Here is an 18,760-nt window from a genome sequence, read left to right on the forward strand (position 1 = left end):
CAACTGGCAGCAGCGCTGAAGTCCCGGAGCTTGTTCTTCTGGCTCACGAAACCCATCTTTTCTGTTGAAACCAACATGCTGTCCCGGTTCTAGGATTTAAATACCCTCACGGTAGGCTCCGCTTGCAGGCTGAACTAATTGAATTGTAAACTCCGGCTGTATTGTGACTCGGTAGCTGCTCGAGCTAACCAGCTAACGTTAGCTGGTTGAATTTAACGGTAGAAAACAATAATAAAATATCCCGGATTTTCTTTTATGTTTGTTTATAGAATTGTAAATTAAGGGTGACGTCATTACCAGGTTTTGTTTATCGTACAATTTAACCAGGCTTTTGAATGTAAAGGCAACTATTTATTCAGGTTAGGTTTCTCTGTTTTTTTTTTGTTCCAACAAATTAAATTAAATTAAATTAATAATCATAAAGTAAATATTAGCACACGGGAAGACTGGAAAACACGTCAAAGAAATGAGGACCTGTAAAATAATTTAGAATGAAATTAAATTGGAATTAAAATGAATCAAACATTCGCACCGATTTCTCTATTTTCGATTAAAAAAGTCCAGAATATATTAGTTTCCTTTCAGATGCATCAAATTAATACCGGTGTTGCACGAAAATGCTTCTCAGGATTTAGTTTGGAAACTTGAATTTCTTCTACATTTAACGACTTTAGCAACACTTTTGACTTAAAGAAATCAATAATTCAATTTTGAATTGATTTCTTTAAAAATCTAAAAAAAACGATCATCTCATTCTCTCAGTCCATAACCAGCTCTTGTGAATAAGCATTTTGTTTTTCATATTAGAAGTTAAACTACCAGATATAAGGTCTCTCCTACACTTCTGGAAGGCGGTTGTCAGTTGCTGCGTTCAGATTGTCCACAATAAGAATTTTTAAAAAAAAGTCTCGCAGTGTCGATCTCCAAAACGCAGTCTGTGCAAAGAGAAGTAATAATACACTGAAATATAAAAACAAAATAAACTCGCTGTCTTACGTTGCTGACCTCTTCAGCTGCTGGCCGTCCCAACCACACCGTAAACCATGAAGAAGAAAAGCAGACGTCCACGGTCATCCGAGGCGTCGCGGCAGACCAGCGGGACGACGGCGGCGGCGGCGGCGAACGTCGTCGAGGAGAAGAGGCCGCCCGGAAACAGAGGAAGACCTCGTAAGACTGCTCCTGTAACCGCCGACAGTTTCTACCGCGACGACGTAGCGACAGACCAGACGGCCAACTCCGACTGCGGCGTGACGCCGGCTGACGACGCGCAGAAACGGCCGGAGAGCAAGTCCAGATCTTCAGGTGAGAGGTTCACAAAACTCAGTTAAAAACAAAAACAAAACAAAAAAAAGTGGCTGTTTATTCGAAGCGGTTGCCAGACACTCGTCTCCCTCCCGCTTGAGTTCAGAGTATTTCAGGACTGCAGAAACACTCGGAGGGTAAAGTAAAGGTAACCTACGTAAACTCCAGGTCCGTCGTCTCTGCCAACAGGTCGACTGTCCACCGCCGTGTGTCGGCTCTGCCATGGGAAGTTCTCCCCACGCAGCCTGCGCAACGCCTTCAACAAGTGGCCTCGGGATTCCCTCGATTTCGTTGACGACGAGTCGGACGCCGCGGCCCATTCGCCCCTTTTGTTCCACACGGACTTCCAGCGACTGGTCGGCGTCCAGCTGGACCGGGACCCCCGGCTGTCAGAGTTTATCTGCAAGAAATGCCACGCCAAGTTCTACAAGTGCCACAGCATCCTGATCAGGTTTCTGCAGACAGTCAACCTCCCGCCTGTTGGGAAGGGGAACCTCAAAAGCCAGTGAGTCCAAGGAAAAAAAATCTACCCAAGGTGTGAAAGAATGTATCTCTAGCAGAAATATATAAATATTACCAATTTTTTTTGTGTGTTTTTTATTAGGAAGAAAACAAAGTGTGAAGAGTCCTCAGTAAACCATAGTTCAGCAGGTAAGTCATGTCCTCTTTGCTTATAGAAGTTAGATAAAGATAACTGACCATGCTGACGTATTCTTCCGTTTCCTTCCAGCACCTCCATCCTTTACCTCAGACCCGAAGTGCCTCCACAGCCTGGTGTCCTGGGCTCACCGCCACGGAGAGGCCTGCCGCTCCTGCCCCGACCTGAAGGAGGTGCTGCAGGGTCAGTGCTGGGGCTCCGTTAAGGCCGTGTGGGGCTGCGTCGACGGTCACAGCTACATCATGGACACTCGGTGCGCCGCTGCTGCCAATCCGGGCCACGCGGTGAACTCCAGCAGCGGAGCGTTTGGAAGCGGGAATGGTGACGTGGCGATGTCGGAGGAGGAGGAGGAGGAGGAGGAGCAGGAGGACGGTGAAGAAGTGCGGCCCGGAGGGAACAGAAGGACCGCAGCAGGAAGTCTGAGGACTCTGGTTCAGCGCGGTGGACCCGCGGTCACGGCTCAGACGCAGAGCTCGGCGCTGGAGGACTGGACCGGCTGCGCTGAAGGTGAGACTGTTTACGGTTCATGAGATCACATTCAAACCAACACAGTGCCTGTGGGGGTCCGACTGCTTCGGCTTGATCCTCCCGTCGAACCGGCGTTTGACACGGGTCCATTTCTGCATGAATGGATCCGAGTTTACGTTGTGCAGCGGGACGTGAACATTTTTGGGGAATTTACAGCTAATTTTTTTTTTAGGAAATGATGAGAAGCATTTTTCTGGGAAATAAAGTAAAGCGTAAAATTAAAGTGTTACCAAACTTTAAGATACAGACACAGATGTTCAGAACTCACCACTGTGCAGTATCTTAACTGTTTGTTCACATAATTGTGGTCTCTCCTTGTTTCTCCTCAGAGTTTGAAGGTCACGAGGAGCCGTTGTCTCCTGCTCCGGCTCAGCTGGAGGACAGAACTGCTGACAGCGATCTGTCTGACAGGTTAGTCAGTTCAGTGGTGGAGGAAGAACTCAGATACTTCACTTAAATACAACTGTGAAAATATTTCATCTAAGTAAAAGTAATTCATTCATTCAAGTATGTAAGTGTCATGAGAATGTAATCCGTGCAGAAACGTGTCCCCTGAGAATACTAATGTCAATTGTTATAAATTAGTTGTATTACTCGATTGATATTGCAGCATTTTTAACTACTTTTTGTAAAGTAATGTAACTAAAGGATTCATTTGCTGGTCATTTTCTTAATTAATCGACTGTTTGGTTTGTAAAAAGTCAGAAAGTGACTTTGAAGTGACACTTTCGCATTATTTGTTTTTCACGACTGCACGTGTTTCATCCGATTCTGTCATTTCTCTTGATGTAGAAACACCAAACATTACCTCACGTCGACGACAAGTTTTTTTTTAAGTGCCTGCCAGTCTTCTCAGTGTTTAAAGTGAGACTGATAAAGTGCACCGCATCCACAGTAACTCTGTGTTTGTGTCCAGGGTCGTGTCCGAGGAGGAGTTTGAGGAGAGTAGAAAAGGAGGCGTGTCGGACGAGGAGCTGTTTGAGCCGTACTCAGACAAGAGGTGGGTGGAAAAGGTCGTTCCTTCTGAACAGGGATGTAAAATAAATCAGTGTTACTTCGGGGATCGTAACGACCTACTTACTTTAAACTATTACTTGAGAGAAAGCAGCTCCTGCAGTGTTTACAGTCCTGCTGGCTTCAGCACGAAGGGGTTTTACATTTTTAACAGGAGACACTAATGCCAACATTTGGACACAAGGGAACACAGAATGAGCGTTTTAGCATTTTATCAGGGGTAAAGTCTGCGTAAATGCTGAGGGAGTTGACAGTGTTTATGTAAATTTAGCCTGCGCGACAGCCCCCTGCTAAAAACAACAAAAGTGCCCTTGAAAACGGCCGCCTCTCTTCCTCCCAGAGCTCGCAGAGTGAACGTCCCCAACAAGAGAAGACGAAGCCCGAAGGCCCCCGGAGAGCCCAAGATCAAAAAGAAACCCGGACCCAAACCGGGCTGGAAGAACAAGTTCAAACCTAAAGCGTGCGTACTGACGGCCGTTTTGACACAAATACACGACCTCCATCAGCAGAAGACGTGATGTGATATAATGTAATAATAAAAATGTTTTTTTGTTTTTTTTTCTTAAAGAGAGGAGCTGCCGAACATCTACAAGTGTCCCTATCAGGGCTGCACGGCCGTCTACAGAGCTCCCGATGGTTTGAAGGTCAGAAGTCACAATTTCACTTCGCCGCTTTCAGCCGTTCGCTCGTTTCTGTTAAATGAGTTTAACGTCTCGATCTCACGTCTGAATCAAAACACCCCGCTCACTTTTCTGTGAAACTCACGACAGCAGTCTCACCGTTGGACCAAAAGAAAGTTTGTGTATCATTTTTTTTTTCTTTTTCATTTTTGGTGTTTTTTTTTAGAAACACATCAAGGAGCATCACGAGGAGGTGAGGGAGCGACCCTGCCCTCATCCCGGCTGCAACAAGGTCTTCATGATCGACCGCTACCTGCAGAGACACGTCAAGCTCATCCACACAGGTGAGGTCCGCGGAAAGAGTCGGCGGCTCAGCCTCACCGGCCTTTTCCTGGGTTACTTCACAGACCTCAGTGATCCACCGAGATGGTCATCAGCTGACTGACCCGCTGATCTCTCCGGTGTCTGACGGGCCGCTGCTAGAAAACATTACTGAGAGTGACGGTGTATTTTATATTTGTGGGGGGAAATGCATCTGTTTTAATCCATTGCCTAAAAAATAAAAAATAAAAAAACATCTCCCAAGTGTTTACTGAACCACAACGTAAACTGTAGGAAGAATAACAACAGACTCCTGCAGGGGAGTTCAGCGTCCTGAGGTCAGTCACAATATAACATGTTACAAACAGTGAATATTTAAAAGTTCCTTCAAAATCTTTCTGCAAGCGAGCCTTATAACAGCTGGTTATAGGGTAAGAACTGCCATTTCTAGGCCCGTCTAGAGCATCCCTAGGCCTGCAGCCAGCATTCATAAGCTGGTGACCAGCATCCACTAGCATCCCTTGGTTAGCAACTGGCATTCTTAGGCTTTAAGGGTGTAAAAGTTGAGCGTGGCTTCTTACCTTTCAAACCGCATATTGTTTAACCCATTCGATTATTTATCTGAAAGTGACAATGTGGCTGTCGCCTAGGTGTATATTTGAATGTTCCCTCAAAGTGAGTTTCAATTTTTTTTTTTGACTTTTTGTTTGTAAATGAAGTGCAAACACCTGCTGTACTTGTTTTGAAGTGGTTGGGTGAGTTTGAGTCATCTGAGCCTTAACTTGCTCCTGAATTTGGACGGATGTGTCGTGTCGAAGAAAGCAGCCGTCGGTGCGTTTGTGTTTATTTTGGCTCGTGTTTGTTTTTTTGTGTTTCCAGAGGAGAGGAACTACATCTGCGACCAGTGCGGTCAAACCTTCAAACAGAGGAAACACCTGTCAGTTCACCAGATGAGGCATTCAGGGGCCAAACCACTGCAGTAAGTCCCGATGACGCAGACTTTAACGCACGATAACCTGCTACATAAAAAAAAAGTTCTGTGGTTTCCACCAGATTTGACAAACCTTAAAGAACAGATTTGTTTTGCCGAATTGTGTTGTTGGAGTCAAACGAGGGATAAATCTGGGAGTTAATTGCATGAAAATGGAAACTGAAATAAACAACAACAAATAAATGGAGAATAGTAGTGGGCCGAGGGCCGAGCCTGGAGGCACTCCCCTAACGGAGCTGGGAATAAAACCGTCCTAAAGTTGTACCTGATGCGTCTCTTCTTCCGCTTCAGATGTGAGGTGTGCGGCTTCCAGTGTCGCCAGCGAGCGTCTCTAAAGTACCACATGACCAAACACAAGGCCGAGGCCGACCTGGACTTCGAGTGCCTGATTTGCAGGAAGCGTTTCGAGAAGGCCCACAACCTGAACGTCCACATGTCCATGGTGCACCCGCTGACTCAGACCGAGGTTCAGAAAGGCAGCAGCGAGCAGCCGCAGCCGCAGCAGCAACATCAACAGCAACACCAGCAGCCGCCGCTGCAGCCGCCGTACTCCAACCTGCACACCATCACACTGACCGGGGAGGTGGTTCAGCAAGACCAGGACAGATGACGGCAGGCGGTCCAGCTCTGCTGCACAGGTACATAAACTGTGGGACGGGTGGAGGAGGATTTGTGGCTCCACTGGCTCACAGAAAACACCAACCGACCACGATGTTTCGATTTAATGGACACGTGACCAATCAGCTGATATTTACCATCCGTTATATTAGCAGCTCTTTAAAGTCTTCAGGAACTGATCTTCATTCCAGAATGAATCTAATCGTCAAGATATTGTCTGACCACAAGTTTTGGTTTCATGAGACTTTCCCCTCACTGACAAGCAGCAGGTGGGGCGTACTAATAATGGCCTCCATAAGAAGAACCACTGTTATACTGTTTTCACAGTAAGATACTTTCTTCTAGCTTGCAGCGGAAGAGAAAGAAATGTTTTCCTGGGTTCGAAAGTTGTAACCTTTAAGATTTTAGTTTAACTGGTGACACCACAGCAGCAACTCGCCGAGCAGTCAGAAATATCGCAGATGAGCAATTAGGGCTCAGAGATGTGTCCAGAAAGTTTTTCCTTTATCAATCATGATTTCAATCAGTATTTTGTCTCTTTATAAACTAAATACAAAACTAATTAGGGCTATATGTGCGTATTCAAAATTCAAAATAACTACAATTGACTTTAATTCTGTGCAGTGTGACTTTGAGAAAAGTTTCTTCCACTTCTCTCTGCATTTTTTTTTAAAGCTTATCAGCTGTTTAAAACAATCCTTAAAATGGCCATTGTCTAGTTTTGTAGATGTATTTTTGAGCGCCAACAAATACATTGAGTTTCCTGTGACTGCTTCACAATAAAAGATTCCTCATGCGTTTTAATGTGAAACAGCAACAGTAGGAAATATTAGGTTTATGTAAACTTACAGAGCCGAAACGAAGCAAAATTTGTACAGTAATGCTGGATGTAGAGAAAGATAATTCCAGAATATAAATACGACAATTGGCTATTGTTGAAAAAGTGGTGACAATACATATCACAATAAAGAAAACTGGTTTGAGTCCATGAAAATCTTAAGGATTATAACTTGAAATGATGATAACCACTCGTGGTGCTTCTGTTACAGAGCCGATGTGAAGATGAGTTTACACTGCCTGTCGACTGAGAGCTCCCCATGGTAGTTTCAAAAAACACATGCCAACAGACAAAAGTCAAGCAAAGACCGAGAAAACACCTTCACCAAGTTTTCTTTGCAGGATATTAAAAAAAAAAAATACAGAAAACAAAACCAAATACAACCAATAAAGCTGCCAAATAACAGCAGATTAAAATGTTTCCGTGGGACACTAGAAAGGGATGAACACGTCTAGAACATGCTTGTTGTTAAATTATAGAAGTCGGCCATCTGTAGGTGCTTGATGGAAATGTGGGTTATTTTGTTATTTAACAAAATATGTTTCCTCATATCAGCTGCAGGGTTTCTGTACCGGGTTTCAGAGCTACAGCGATTAGCCGAGAAGTGTAATAGTCGAGCAAAAACTATATCAATATCTAAAAAAAAAATGTTGCAATCAGTTAATCATGTAAGTCGTCTTTTAAACAAACAAAAAAACATCAAGGTAAATCAAATATTTTTTTTTAGGTTTTAGACAAAACAAGATATTTAATGATTTGACGTTGTGCTACGGAGACTGTTACCGACATGTTATCGTTTTCTGACGTGTTAAAGACGTAAAAATGAATCAAGCTCATCTGTGATTGAAGTCGTTTCCTTTGTTTGTGTTTCATCTATTTGCATGTCTGCGGCAGCGCGTCGAGCTCTCAGGTCCACCGCACTGTTATCCTACAAATATTTCTATTTGCTAGCTGATGTACACGTTACAGCTACATATTAAAGACTGTGTAAACCTATAAACATGCCGGTGCAAGTCCGATGATGCAATACTTTTTATTGCCTAATAAATGTAAAGCATATTGTTGTGCAGAATGATTTCCAATAAGATGCGGTCTAGTTTTATTAGGTCACTGTTTTTATTAAGTTATTACAATGCTAAGTACTCTTAAGAGTTTATCTCCATATTGTAGCAGTGAAAGGGCTTCAGATGTACATGTGTGTAATAAACTGTGTATTATGTACAAAAAGACATGTAAATAAAATGTAGACGTTTTTTTTTTTTACAAACTGCTGAACATCAACTGTTGTTTTTGTTTTTTTAAATCTGAACAGTGAAGTGTTGTTTGAGAACGAACACGTTTCTTAGAATAAATACCTCCATTAATAGTCTGTTAGCGACACTGTGAAAGAGACTCAGCCGCTCAGAGGAAGTCCATCTCCGGGCTGAGGCCGGGAGGGTCGAGGTGCAGCGAGAGAGCGGCCGCCACTTCCGGGTCCAGGTCTGCACACCGGGACTCCAGCTGGGGTCGAGAGACCGGACGGGAAGGGAGCGATGAAGTCAGAGGAGTGCGAGAGGGATGCGAAGGGTGATGATGTTGCCCGGTTACCTGTCTGAGCCGGTTGGAGGCGAGCGCTGTCGGAGACGTACGCGAGAAGGCTCCGAGAAGAAACCTCTTGGTGCGACTCAGGATCTGAGAGGGCTCCACCTGATGGCACAGTTCATATGGGGGCGTCGGTGTTTGCGCGAGTCTGATGTGAGCGGATGCGGAAACAGGTTAACGCGTCATCACCTGCTTCTCGGGGGGTTCGGAGGCCGACGTGGGTCTGTGTCCGTCCAGGAAGAGCTGCAGCGCACTCATGTAGCAGACGATGGCGGTATGGAGGAAGCCCGGACAGCGCACGGCTCTCTGGTGCAGCTCGGCGCTCTGCTGGAGCAGCAGGCTAAACACACACACACACACACACACACACACACACACACACCATAAAGAGTACAACTATAGGAATAACGAGAAGTAATATGTCGAGAAGCCAGACGGAAAAATGTGTTTTCACGTATTATCAATACATACATTCTGGATGCATCATGTGCATCCTGGTTATAAACTGCCTGGTGCTCGTCAAGCTATTTGTGCTATCATATGTAATATATGTAAAAAAAAATTTAAAAAAAAAAAGATCTACGAGTTTGACAGTTAAATGTTTGACATCATAAACACAGTTTGCTTTCCTGTTTTTCCTGTTTGTTCCTCTCACCTGCAGAAAGCCCAGGGCATTAGACGTGTAAACTCATCTGACGTCACCATGGCAACCGACTGATAAACACCTTGCTCTGGACGAAAAGATGCAGCACATCAGTTTGACAACAAATCGCATTCGATTTAGTCTGCTGGAATAATGACTACGTGAGCGAGAGAAGATGAACGCTGTACCGCTCGACTTAAAGATGAGCAGCCAGTCGGCCGAGTCCACCAACACGGTCAGGAGCTCTGCGCACGAATTCCTTTCCTCTTCATCGTTCTTCATCCACACAAAACAACCAGGAAAACCGTAAAACAAAAGCAAAAAAAACACCACACATTTGATCATCTTTTCTCCTACTCTGCTCTTTTGAATTGATCACATTGTTTCCGTGCTTTGTCTGGAGCTTAAAGGACTTCCTGATTTTTCAAGTATTAAAAACAGTCTGGTGCTCGGTCGAACAAGTGAGTGGTGCAAGTGAAGGGGTGTTTCACTTATCAATTACTTTCTTAATGAACTTTGTGAGTGAGGTAGGACAGATCAAACGGTCAAAGGTCAGTTACCTGAGCATTCAGGAGAGCTGACAGGTAGTCGTTCACACGCAGGAAGAGCAGAAAAACAAGCACCTGGAAGCAGAAGTGAGACAGAAACAGGTTAATACGTAAAATCTTTGGATTATCTACGTTTGAATTTTCCGTTTGTGGAGGCACAACGATGACTGAAATGAATTATTTGATTAATCAAGTAGTTGAACAAATTATCAACTCAAAAATCAACAACATTTTACTTTCTAGTTTCGCATTCAGCTGTAAAAGAATCCGTTTTCTAAAAGACAAACACAGCGGATCCTTCTGCACTCTCACCTGTCCGCATTTCGTGTCTCTCTCTGGTCGCAGTGAACGCAGAGCTGCACTGTAGCTTTGGTTGTTTCCCTCACGGCCTCGCCGGGCTCGATGCAGGCTGCCCGCCAACAGCAGCGCTGCAGCTGGAGGCATCTGCAACATCTGGCCTTTCACCAAACTACAGAAAAGACCGAATTAAAAAGTACTTAAACACGGGGTTTCTGCGGGGTCCACCAAAGTTACATTTAAGACTTTTGAAGTACTTTTAATACCACAAAGAATATAATGGAATACCTATTCTGCATGAAAAGTACAAAGAGGAACAAGTAGGGATGAAATAAGAAAAACTTTATTTGTTTTATAAGGTCGAAAAATAGTGAAAATAAAATAAAAACACTTGAATCAGTAGGTTTCCAAAGTTTTGATTGCCAATGTGTATCCGGAGTATTTGATTGTAATCATCATTTAAAAAGTCCCCATCATTTTTGACATCTCTGTAAAGCACTTTGGTCAGCGTGTGCCGTCTTAAAATATGCTCTCTCAGTAAATGAATGTATTTGACTTTGCATGTATTTTCCCGTGTACGGATAAGCCTCCTGGATCCAGGTGTGAATCAAGTCAACGGTCGGTGGTTTATTACCTGCAGGCCCAGCGCTGACAGTCAGAGAGGAGCTGCAGCTGCTCGGGCAGAAACTCTCCGTCACGCAGACGCCGCCACAGTGACGTCAGAGCAGGAGACACACGCTGCCACCAGCGCTGCGCACGCGCACACACACACACACACACACACACACACACACACACACACACACACACAAGAGGGCAGATTGTTGCAGTAGCATCGGAGAAAGTGGCACCTAATTATGTTTGATATGTACCGGACACGATTTTAGACCCATGTGACGGGCTAAGACAATTTCAGCCTTTACATTTTGTGGAAATACAGTGTGTCTTGGCATGTATTCACAATTTATTTTCTCCTCTGGTCACCTTTCATTATCTAATTTTACAATGTTTTTTTTTTTCAAATTCGAGCTGCAAAACTCCGTATCTGTCTGAAGTCCGTACGAGTCAATATGTAAAGATTCATTTGATCTATATGGAAAATAGACAGTACCACTGCGGAGAGCAACAGCAGGGGACAGCGGACGCTGATGTGAGACCAGGCTTTGTTAACTTCTTCCTCTGGACGTCCACAACGTCCACCGGCACTCAACAGACCCTGAACAGGAAGCACAGAGAACACACTTATTCTTTTAATGTTCTCTGTGAAATACATCAACAATTTCATCCAGTGTAAGATGTTAAAATGTCTGTAAAATGACTCTCACTCTCAGGAAGTGTGTGGTTAGATGGCAGGGCAGTAAGCCGGCTGGACAGCACACGTTCCTCTGATGCATCAGCAGAAGGAGATGAATGCAGACGAAGAAAGAGTTTGAGTACATTTGTCGCGCAAAACTGATCCGGTGTGGAAGAGAGAGGAATTCAGCAGCTCACCTGATGCTGGTTGACATGTTCTATCAGTTTGCTGCAGTCCAGAGTCGTCCTGCCTCCTTCAGCCTTCACTTTAATGAACAACACGGCCGGGAGAGCCAGCAGCACTCTGAGAGACACGCAGGAGGGTTTCAGGTTTACAGGTAGTGAACCGTTGAGACCGAAAAGGAGGTTTAATTAATCTTATCATCTGTTATCGTCCTGCTCGCGGTCTGACAGCACAGCACAGGTGAGGGGGAAAAAAAAACTCGTTTCAAAATTTCCCATAGGCCCTGGCAAAAAGATACTGCACACCTGAAGTGATCTACATCAGTGAAACCATCGTACGCGCGGCTCCACTCGCTGATCGGCCAAACAGCTGCACCCCAACTGGCTCGAGTCCAAACTAACTTGTCATTTCATTTCATTTTAAAAAGACAATAAACAGTTATTACACATCACATTACAATACTTGGTGATATATTTGTGCACCTGTTCCATGTGTGCAGTGTGCGCTGCAGGCTGAGCTCGGCGCTGACGACGCTCGGTGGTGCTGAGGTCACTGGTGGGGAGCATCTCTGAGACACCACCTCGAACAGGAAGTCACACACATCAGCTCCGCTGCCATGGCTGCCAGAGAGCTCGGTCATTTCCATCTCATAGACAAGCTCCTACACACACACACACACACACACACACACACACACACAAAAGGTTTTCTATGTGGTCTCAAAACTTTTAGACCCGACTGTACGCAGCACAGAAACGATAGGGAGTTTACACACCTGTAGTCTGGACAGGATGTCGGGCAAACAGGTTCCCCTTTCTGACACTCTTTGATTTTCCAGACTCTGATCACTGTTGACATCCAACACAGCAGAGTTAAAAGCCCTCATTTCAAGTTAAAAGCCCCAATTTCAAATTAAAAGCCCTCATTTCAAATATAAAAACCCCTCATTTCAAATTAAAAGCCCTCTGGCTTTTCATACAGAGTCCAGCATAAACACTTTGTCTCGTTGTCTCTCCCTCTGACAGCACTCTCCTTTAAACACACCTCAGCTTTTGAAAATGTTCTGCTGTGTAGCATCGTTAAACCAACTCGCAGCTGTCAGGCAGAAATCGATTACATTTTGAAGTCTTTTGTGAGTTAACGTGTGTTATTAGCACCTTAGCTGCTGGTCCATGATGGCATTGAGCAGATGGGAGCAGAGGTTCTTCATGTCTCCTCCACAGCCTCCCTCCTCCTCTGGACGAGGCAGGTAGAGCTCCATGCAGGCCCACTGCTGGTACTCCTGACTACACACAGAAAATAAAAGAACAATTAAAACACATATGAAAGCTTTTCTGCAGATAAAGGAAAAGTCCTCAAACTCCTGCAGTGTTTTATTAAGAAACTGCTGTGCAGCATTTGAACCAAAAAGATTTTCTTCAGTCACTTTCTCAGGACACAAAGTCACTTAACAAAGACAACGATATACTGATGATGAGGGCAGAAAAACAACTGGACGAAGACCAAGGCAGACAAATGTGTCTTAAAAAAACTTTTCTTGTTTTTTTTTTCTATTGTTGATATATTTAGATTTGTGTGTTTTATTTTATTTCATCTTTCCATTTTTCTTTTTTTTCTCTTTTCTTGTTTTGTAGGGTGGTTAATGTTCTCAGTTGTTCACACATGCGGTGGAACATCTGGAGACACACACATCTGCCACATGTGAAAGGTTGAAAATACAGTCTGTGTGTCGAATGGCATCAGAGTGTTTCCTGCCTCACCGTTCGGCGTCCGACAGGACGTCTTCACTTCTCTGTACTCTGAGCTCATTATCCAGCCAGTCTGTAAACAATAACTTAACAAACATAAAAAAAAAAGATTGATGATTAATTTAGTCATTAATACAAAAAAAAAATCTGTGCAACATTTTTAAGTAAAAAATACAACAAAATCGAAGGTTTTTCTGTCTAAATATTTAACAGTCGCTTAAGAAATTTAATTCTAGCAATTTTATCTGGAAATTCTGTGCTTAAACTTTTTTTTGTATTGCACAGTTCACTAAACAAATGCAACCCAAAACGCCGTACATAAATAAAATCCAAATGACAAAATACAAAGTCAAAACAACTTTTGACCACTCGGTTCCTAACAGTAGTTCTTTTGTCTTAAATGTGCAGAATCACTGCTGTTGTCCTTTAATCCACAAAAGAAAAGCATGTGACCCGGAGGAGACGCCTCACCTGATACTGCGGCGTCTCCTCCAGCTGCTGGAAGGCAGCGTGCCTCCACAGATGCCAGGCGGTCGTCCTCCAGGTGTTGTTGGTGTCGGTGACGCTGCTCCACAGGACCGGCAGCTTCTCCTCCTGCTGCTCACTCGTTCCACCATCAGCAGGAAACCTCCGGGCTTCAGGCAGCAGTCTTGGGACGAGGTAGAGAAGCTAAACACGGACACACAATGAGGCTTAGTTTTAAGTAATACAATCCATTGGCTCTTTAATTGAGACTGTGATGACTATTTTCAGGTATTATTGTAAGTGATATGAATTGAAAAATTACCGATACATAGTCAACAGTGACATGTCAGAAGAATCTTATTGTGACACTATAAACCAACCTCCTGCCGTCACTGTAAGTAACAGACTGATACCTTCTTATAGAGGCTGCTGGGGATCAAGTCCTGCTGTTGTTGTTGAGGCAGTGAGTCGCCTCTGCAGAGCCCATAACACACAGCCGCCACACACAACCTGGACAGCGACGAGACGGCTGTGAGTCGCTGTTCCAGCAGGCCAGATGCCAAGATAACAATACCGATCAATGAATATATAATAACGTGGTAATAATGTGCTCATCCAACCCTTGCTGGGTACAGATGTGGGAAAAAAAAAAAAAAATCATCAAAAATGTCTACAAACTGAAATTTGAAACTTCACTGATATTTAGTCTTTGTCAGTATATATATATATATATATACACTGTGAGAAAATACTGGACACTGAAAGAATTTTAGAAAAAAAAAAACTTCTTGTACTCCACTGCTCACTTTTATCCATTCCTTTACTTCATTCAGATCACAATATGAAAAATACAATTTAAAAAAGATGTTTTCATTTCTCTCCCAATGGTGAACCTTGCATAATCTTTGTAGCGACTTATATATATATAGATAGTATAATTAGGAGATCAAATAATACAAAGTAACATCCTAATATAGAGGGGTTTCCACACGTGTATATTCTGCACAATCTACTTTTCTTTTTAACAACAAAAGTGTTTAAAAATATACTACAGTACATGTCTTTTATTCGCAATATTGTTAATGTTTCACTGCACATAAACAGATAGGGGTGTTATTTTGTATTCTGCCGTGTCCTAGGTGGGGTTGTCTGTCTTTTACTAGATATTTGTACATGTGTGTGTTTACCTGATGAAGAACTTGCAGATCAAAGCGTTGCAAAATTATTTGGGACCTTACAAATGTCAGTGTGCCGACATCCTCTCTTTTTTTTTTATCAAACTAATATTTGTAACATTAGAGAAATATTCAACAGGTCATAGCTTGATTGCAATTATTGTGATAGTAGTAAAATAAATAGGATACTTTAAAAATGTCCAGACATTAGTGAACTCACCTGGCAGAGAAGAGCATGTTAGTGTTTGTGCTGCAGACCAGCGCCGAGCCAAGAACCTCTCCGACAGGTACTGGCCGTGGTCGAATGGACGGCAGCAGCTGAACCAGAGGACGGTGGGACATGGAGGCGTGAAGGTGGACCACGAATGCCGCCAGACCGAGAACATGGGCGGCATTCAGCGACGACCCCTTCGGACAGAAGAGGTTTGTGAAAGTGACGAGTGAACGTGCTGATCTGAGAGCCGTGGAGGAATGAAGAGGTGGAGGGATTTTAACCGTGAAATAATAAAAAACAAAGCAGGCAACAGACGCAAAGACAGAGAGAGAGAGGTGCGTTTAATTTATTCACCTGGTTGTGAAGTAGATCCCAGAGTCTGTGGAGAAGGCTGGAGAGGAGCTGTGTGTTACCAAGCAGAGCACTGACAAACTTGGAGGCCCACGGGCTTTGTCTGTGGAGATTAACAATTAGAGAGGCAACAATTGACAGAAAATTCATCACCAGCTATTTTCATCGGCTCAGTAAGAAATTCTGCTTTCAGCTTCTTGTGAGGATTTGATGCTTTTCTTTGGCATATATGAAATTCTAATTAATATTTTTGGGGGTTTTGGATTGTTGGTTGAACAAAACAGAACATGTGAGTCATTCTTCCCTATTGGCAGACTAACAGATGAAAGTTATCATGAAATTGAATTCCATCCCTTTAAAAAATAAATCACATGAATCTGTTTATTTCCTGAAATAAAAAGTAAAAATGTGGCAAAAACCCAACAGAGATACAACAAATAATCTGAAACACGCACCAAAGTTTGAATCAAAGCTTTGATGGCTGTTTCAGCTCACATGTTGTATCTTGATAGATGGATGTGAATGGCTGCAAAATATCACTCCACATCTTTGTGTGATTTATTTTCAGGTAGCGATAATCAAATTCCATTTTTTTATTGTGTTTGTAAGCCTTTCAATAAAAATCATTCTCCTACTTACTTATTAGGAGGGTTTGCTTGGGAAGCGTCTAACACGATCTGGCAGAAGTTTCTCAGGATCATATTGACGACCTGAGAACACGACGGAGACGATTATTAAAGAATACAAACAGCTACTGGATACAGCAGAAGTGATGATGGAAAAACAGGGGGAAAAAAATAAGCCTTTTTTATCAGTGCATACTTTGACATGGAGCTCAGAGGACAGAGGAGTGTCAACGTCAACTCTGATGACCGTTTGACCGATCAGCCCATCAGGACGGCCGGGGAAGACGACACTCAGGGTGTGAGAGATCCTCGACAGCTGGGCCGACATCTCTGAGGACACATGACCAGAGTGAGACGGATGGAAACACAAAGAGACAAAGAGAAACTCAACGTCCAACACATTTTACAGATTTGTTATTTTCTTGCATTAAAAGACCTGCACACTGATCTTGAGCTCCAGCTTTTAAGAACACGCATGAAAAACTGGTTGAAGAAGGAGGAGAGCACACAGCAAACCCTGTTTTTAACATTTTTAGAAATAAGACACATTTTCAATCATCACACACAGTGATTGCATCTATATCTGCCTACCTCCGTCATTTCCATCAATGACCAGCTCTCTGAACTCCTGCAGCTGAACCTTCAGGACCTCCAGCGGGTCGTCGTTAGTCTCCGAACACGCTGCGCTCTCTGAAAACACAACACCATCGTCGTCTGTATCAACCACATGAGATGGTCGTACAACATTACGAGTCTCATTTCAACCATGAAAGTGCAACAACAACGAAAGAAAAAGAAAAAAAAAGAATGAGAGAAATAATGGTTATTTTTTTCAGGATATCATAAATGAGTTATAAATGAATTATTAATACTGACTGCTCTGCTGCCTCTGTTTCTGACAGGCCTCCACATATGATGAATACGGTGCTGCGGGGATCTTATCTGCTCTAAATACAAAAACAAAAGTCACAATACATTGAAATACACAAAATAATCCCAGAAAATTATTACAGATAAACATGAATAACCTGATGATAACTGTTGAACATACACTTCAAATTCAGAGATGTGATGACAGTTACATGCTTTTGATAATAACTCACTTTCTCAGAGCTTCTATGAAACTCATCCGAGCGTCGACCTTCACAGGGAGCTGCAGTTCAAAGACGGGTGAACTTGAATTTATGCATGTGATGTGAAAGAAAACAGCTTCACACCTGAGAATGTGCAGACCAAGCAAAGAATAACAGGAAGCTGCTCACCACTCTCGGCGTCAGCAGAGCGGGAAGGAATCGTGTCAAGAAATACGGCCTCCGGAAAATACTGCGAGAAGACGAGAAGTGTGTGACTCTAATTAAACTTTACATCTACACGAAACACTGATTTTGATTAAGAATCATTGTGGTGGTGTAATTATTAAATAAGCCCACAGACAGATTAAGAGACAAGGAGCTCCTGGGTACAGACATGGAAAAGACCGCTCACCCATCCAACACTGAAACAACACTCACAGATTAAAAGAAACATAAATGTCAATTTGTTGTCTTTATGGTTGTTCTGTGATTCTTTTTGTCTACTTGAGGTCGTTTCAAAAGAAAATCTGAACAGTCATTTCAAACAGAGGCTCTGGACCGGTTCCCCTTGACCCTGCGGGCCTGAGCCCGGTCGACACGACCAGTAATCCTTCTGTGACTGTGCTGCAAGCGAGCCGAAAACCCTGAAGGTTTACCTGGCCTCCATGACGGTGGCGGAGATTCTGCCGGTGCTCTCGAACAGAGAAACGGCCTTCTCCACGTCCTGGACAGCCTGACACTGAGGCTGCACGCACACAAACATCACACCGCTATTAAACCAGTGTTCACCAACCATTGAGAGATACAAAATATAGATAAAATGCAGTGTGATATTGTTATTAGCTCGCAACACCACAGGAAGCAAATATCGATTTATTTAAGATCATCAGAGGTCTCGTTGAGCCTCGGCAGCTCGGAGCTAATTTAGCAGCACACGGGGCTTACACAATATTAGGAAGGTGATTTTAATGTTTAATGGTTAATCAGTGTACTTTGAAATAAGTACATCTATATGTATTACAATACATTAAAGGAATGAATAAAATATGACTAATACGGCTTTTTGGAGCCTTAATGTCAAAGTTATTTACTCTTTCTCGTCACAGTTTACATACTTCTTGGGTCCAAATGTTGTATGTTGGGGGGTCAACTTTCAAGAACCCAACTACATGTAACCTAACAGGATTTGACGCAAATAAATATGAATCCTTTCCTCAAACCCCTCAGGATGTGTACGGAGAGGGAACAGTTTTGGATCTTTGGGAATATCCCACTGGAAAACCTCCTTGAAAAGAAATTTGTGGTGCTAATTTTTTTAAACACTTATCTTTACCTATTTGCTTTTAATATAATATAAATCAATGTAATTAAATAAAATGTAATATAATATAACATAATACCACTGTGTGTCACTGTTACCTGCACTGAAGCACCAGCACCGGAAACATCCTCATATAGACCCATGTCCTCCACTGACTCCTGCAAGTACACACACACACACACACACACACACACACACACACACACACACACACACTTTTTTTTCTAAAAAACAGACTTCACCATGAAACCCTAACAATCTAGCCACTATGTTGTGATATTATTATGCTGTTTCAACATAAGAAACTTCAAAATAACACAGTAATAATGAATTAAAAGATGTATACATTCA

General features: G+C 43.0%; 2 protein-coding genes across 3 annotated transcripts in view; one reads left to right on the top strand and one right to left on the bottom strand.

The window, feature by feature from the left end:
- On the top strand, window positions 1–8,171 carry znf276 (zinc finger protein 276). Of its 2 annotated transcripts, XM_069162899.1 has the most exons (12): window positions 1–111; window positions 1,014–1,302; window positions 1,492–1,807; window positions 1,907–1,953; window positions 2,033–2,467; window positions 2,818–2,899; window positions 3,405–3,488; window positions 3,843–3,962; window positions 4,071–4,146; window positions 4,349–4,466; window positions 5,323–5,422; window positions 5,726–8,171. In XM_069162899.1, exons 2-12 carry the CDS (start codon window positions 1,044–1,046, stop codon window positions 6,042–6,044), a joined length of 1,956 nt encoding a protein of 651 aa, XP_069019000.1. In that variant the 5' UTR covers window positions 1–111; window positions 1,014–1,043; the 3' UTR covers window positions 6,045–8,171. The 2 variants fall into 2 exon arrangements, with proteins under 2 accessions (XP_069019000.1, XP_069019001.1); XM_069162900.1 differs by lacking the exon at window positions 3,405–3,488.
- Window positions 8,160–18,760, bottom strand: part of LOC138206301 (Fanconi anemia group A protein homolog) — a 20,529-nt gene continuing 9,928 nt past the window's right edge. Inside the window, exons 16-42 of the mRNA XM_069162902.1 lie at window positions 18,508–18,567; window positions 17,745–17,833; window positions 17,278–17,338; window positions 17,119–17,168; window positions 16,892–16,962; window positions 16,607–16,705; window positions 16,212–16,345; window positions 16,029–16,099; window positions 15,393–15,492; window positions 15,045–15,232; window positions 14,063–14,159; window positions 13,656–13,853; window positions 13,197–13,270; window positions 12,594–12,722; window positions 12,212–12,284; window positions 11,919–12,097; window positions 11,451–11,556; window positions 11,285–11,344; window positions 11,071–11,175; window positions 10,594–10,709; window positions 9,975–10,131; window positions 9,675–9,737; window positions 9,303–9,390; window positions 9,127–9,202; window positions 8,661–8,811; window positions 8,478–8,576; window positions 8,160–8,390 (exon numbers count right to left, since the gene is read on the bottom strand). Of these exons, the coding sequence (XP_069019003.1) occupies window positions 8,292–8,390; window positions 8,478–8,576; window positions 8,661–8,811; window positions 9,127–9,202; window positions 9,303–9,390; window positions 9,675–9,737; window positions 9,975–10,131; window positions 10,594–10,709; window positions 11,071–11,175; window positions 11,285–11,344; window positions 11,451–11,556; window positions 11,919–12,097; window positions 12,212–12,284; window positions 12,594–12,722; window positions 13,197–13,270; window positions 13,656–13,853; window positions 14,063–14,159; window positions 15,045–15,232; window positions 15,393–15,492; window positions 16,029–16,099; window positions 16,212–16,345; window positions 16,607–16,705; window positions 16,892–16,962; window positions 17,119–17,168; window positions 17,278–17,338; window positions 17,745–17,833; window positions 18,508–18,567 (2,793 nt within the window). The 3' untranslated portion in view covers window positions 8,160–8,291. The remainder of the gene's footprint in view (window positions 8,391–8,477; window positions 8,577–8,660; window positions 8,812–9,126; window positions 9,203–9,302; window positions 9,391–9,674; window positions 9,738–9,974; window positions 10,132–10,593; window positions 10,710–11,070; window positions 11,176–11,284; window positions 11,345–11,450; window positions 11,557–11,918; window positions 12,098–12,211; window positions 12,285–12,593; window positions 12,723–13,196; window positions 13,271–13,655; window positions 13,854–14,062; window positions 14,160–15,044; window positions 15,233–15,392; window positions 15,493–16,028; window positions 16,100–16,211; window positions 16,346–16,606; window positions 16,706–16,891; window positions 16,963–17,118; window positions 17,169–17,277; window positions 17,339–17,744; window positions 17,834–18,507; window positions 18,568–18,760) is intronic.

The sequence above is a fragment of the Embiotoca jacksoni genome, unplaced genomic scaffold (genome assembly GCF_022577435.1).
Source record: "Embiotoca jacksoni isolate LCO1_2020_lvr unplaced genomic scaffold, fEmbJac1.0.p SCAF_3, whole genome shotgun sequence".
Lineage (NCBI taxonomy): Eukaryota > Metazoa > Chordata > Actinopteri > Embiotocidae > Embiotoca > Embiotoca jacksoni.

What these genes read in the sequence shown, in the direction of transcription:
- znf276 (XM_069162899.1), top strand. Translation starts at nt 1,044, where the DNA reads ATGAAGAAGAAAAGCAGACGTCCACGGTCATCCGAGGCGTCGCGGCAG. An exon ending in GAGCTCCCGATGGTTTGAAG is followed by an intron (nt 4,147 to 4,348) that starts GTCAGAAGTCAC and finishes GTTTTTTTTTAG; the next exon opens with AAACACATCAAGGAGCATCA. An exon ending in CGTCAAGCTCATCCACACAG is followed by an intron (nt 4,467 to 5,322) that starts GTGAGGTCCGCG and finishes TTGTGTTTCCAG; the next exon opens with AGGAGAGGAACTACATCTGC.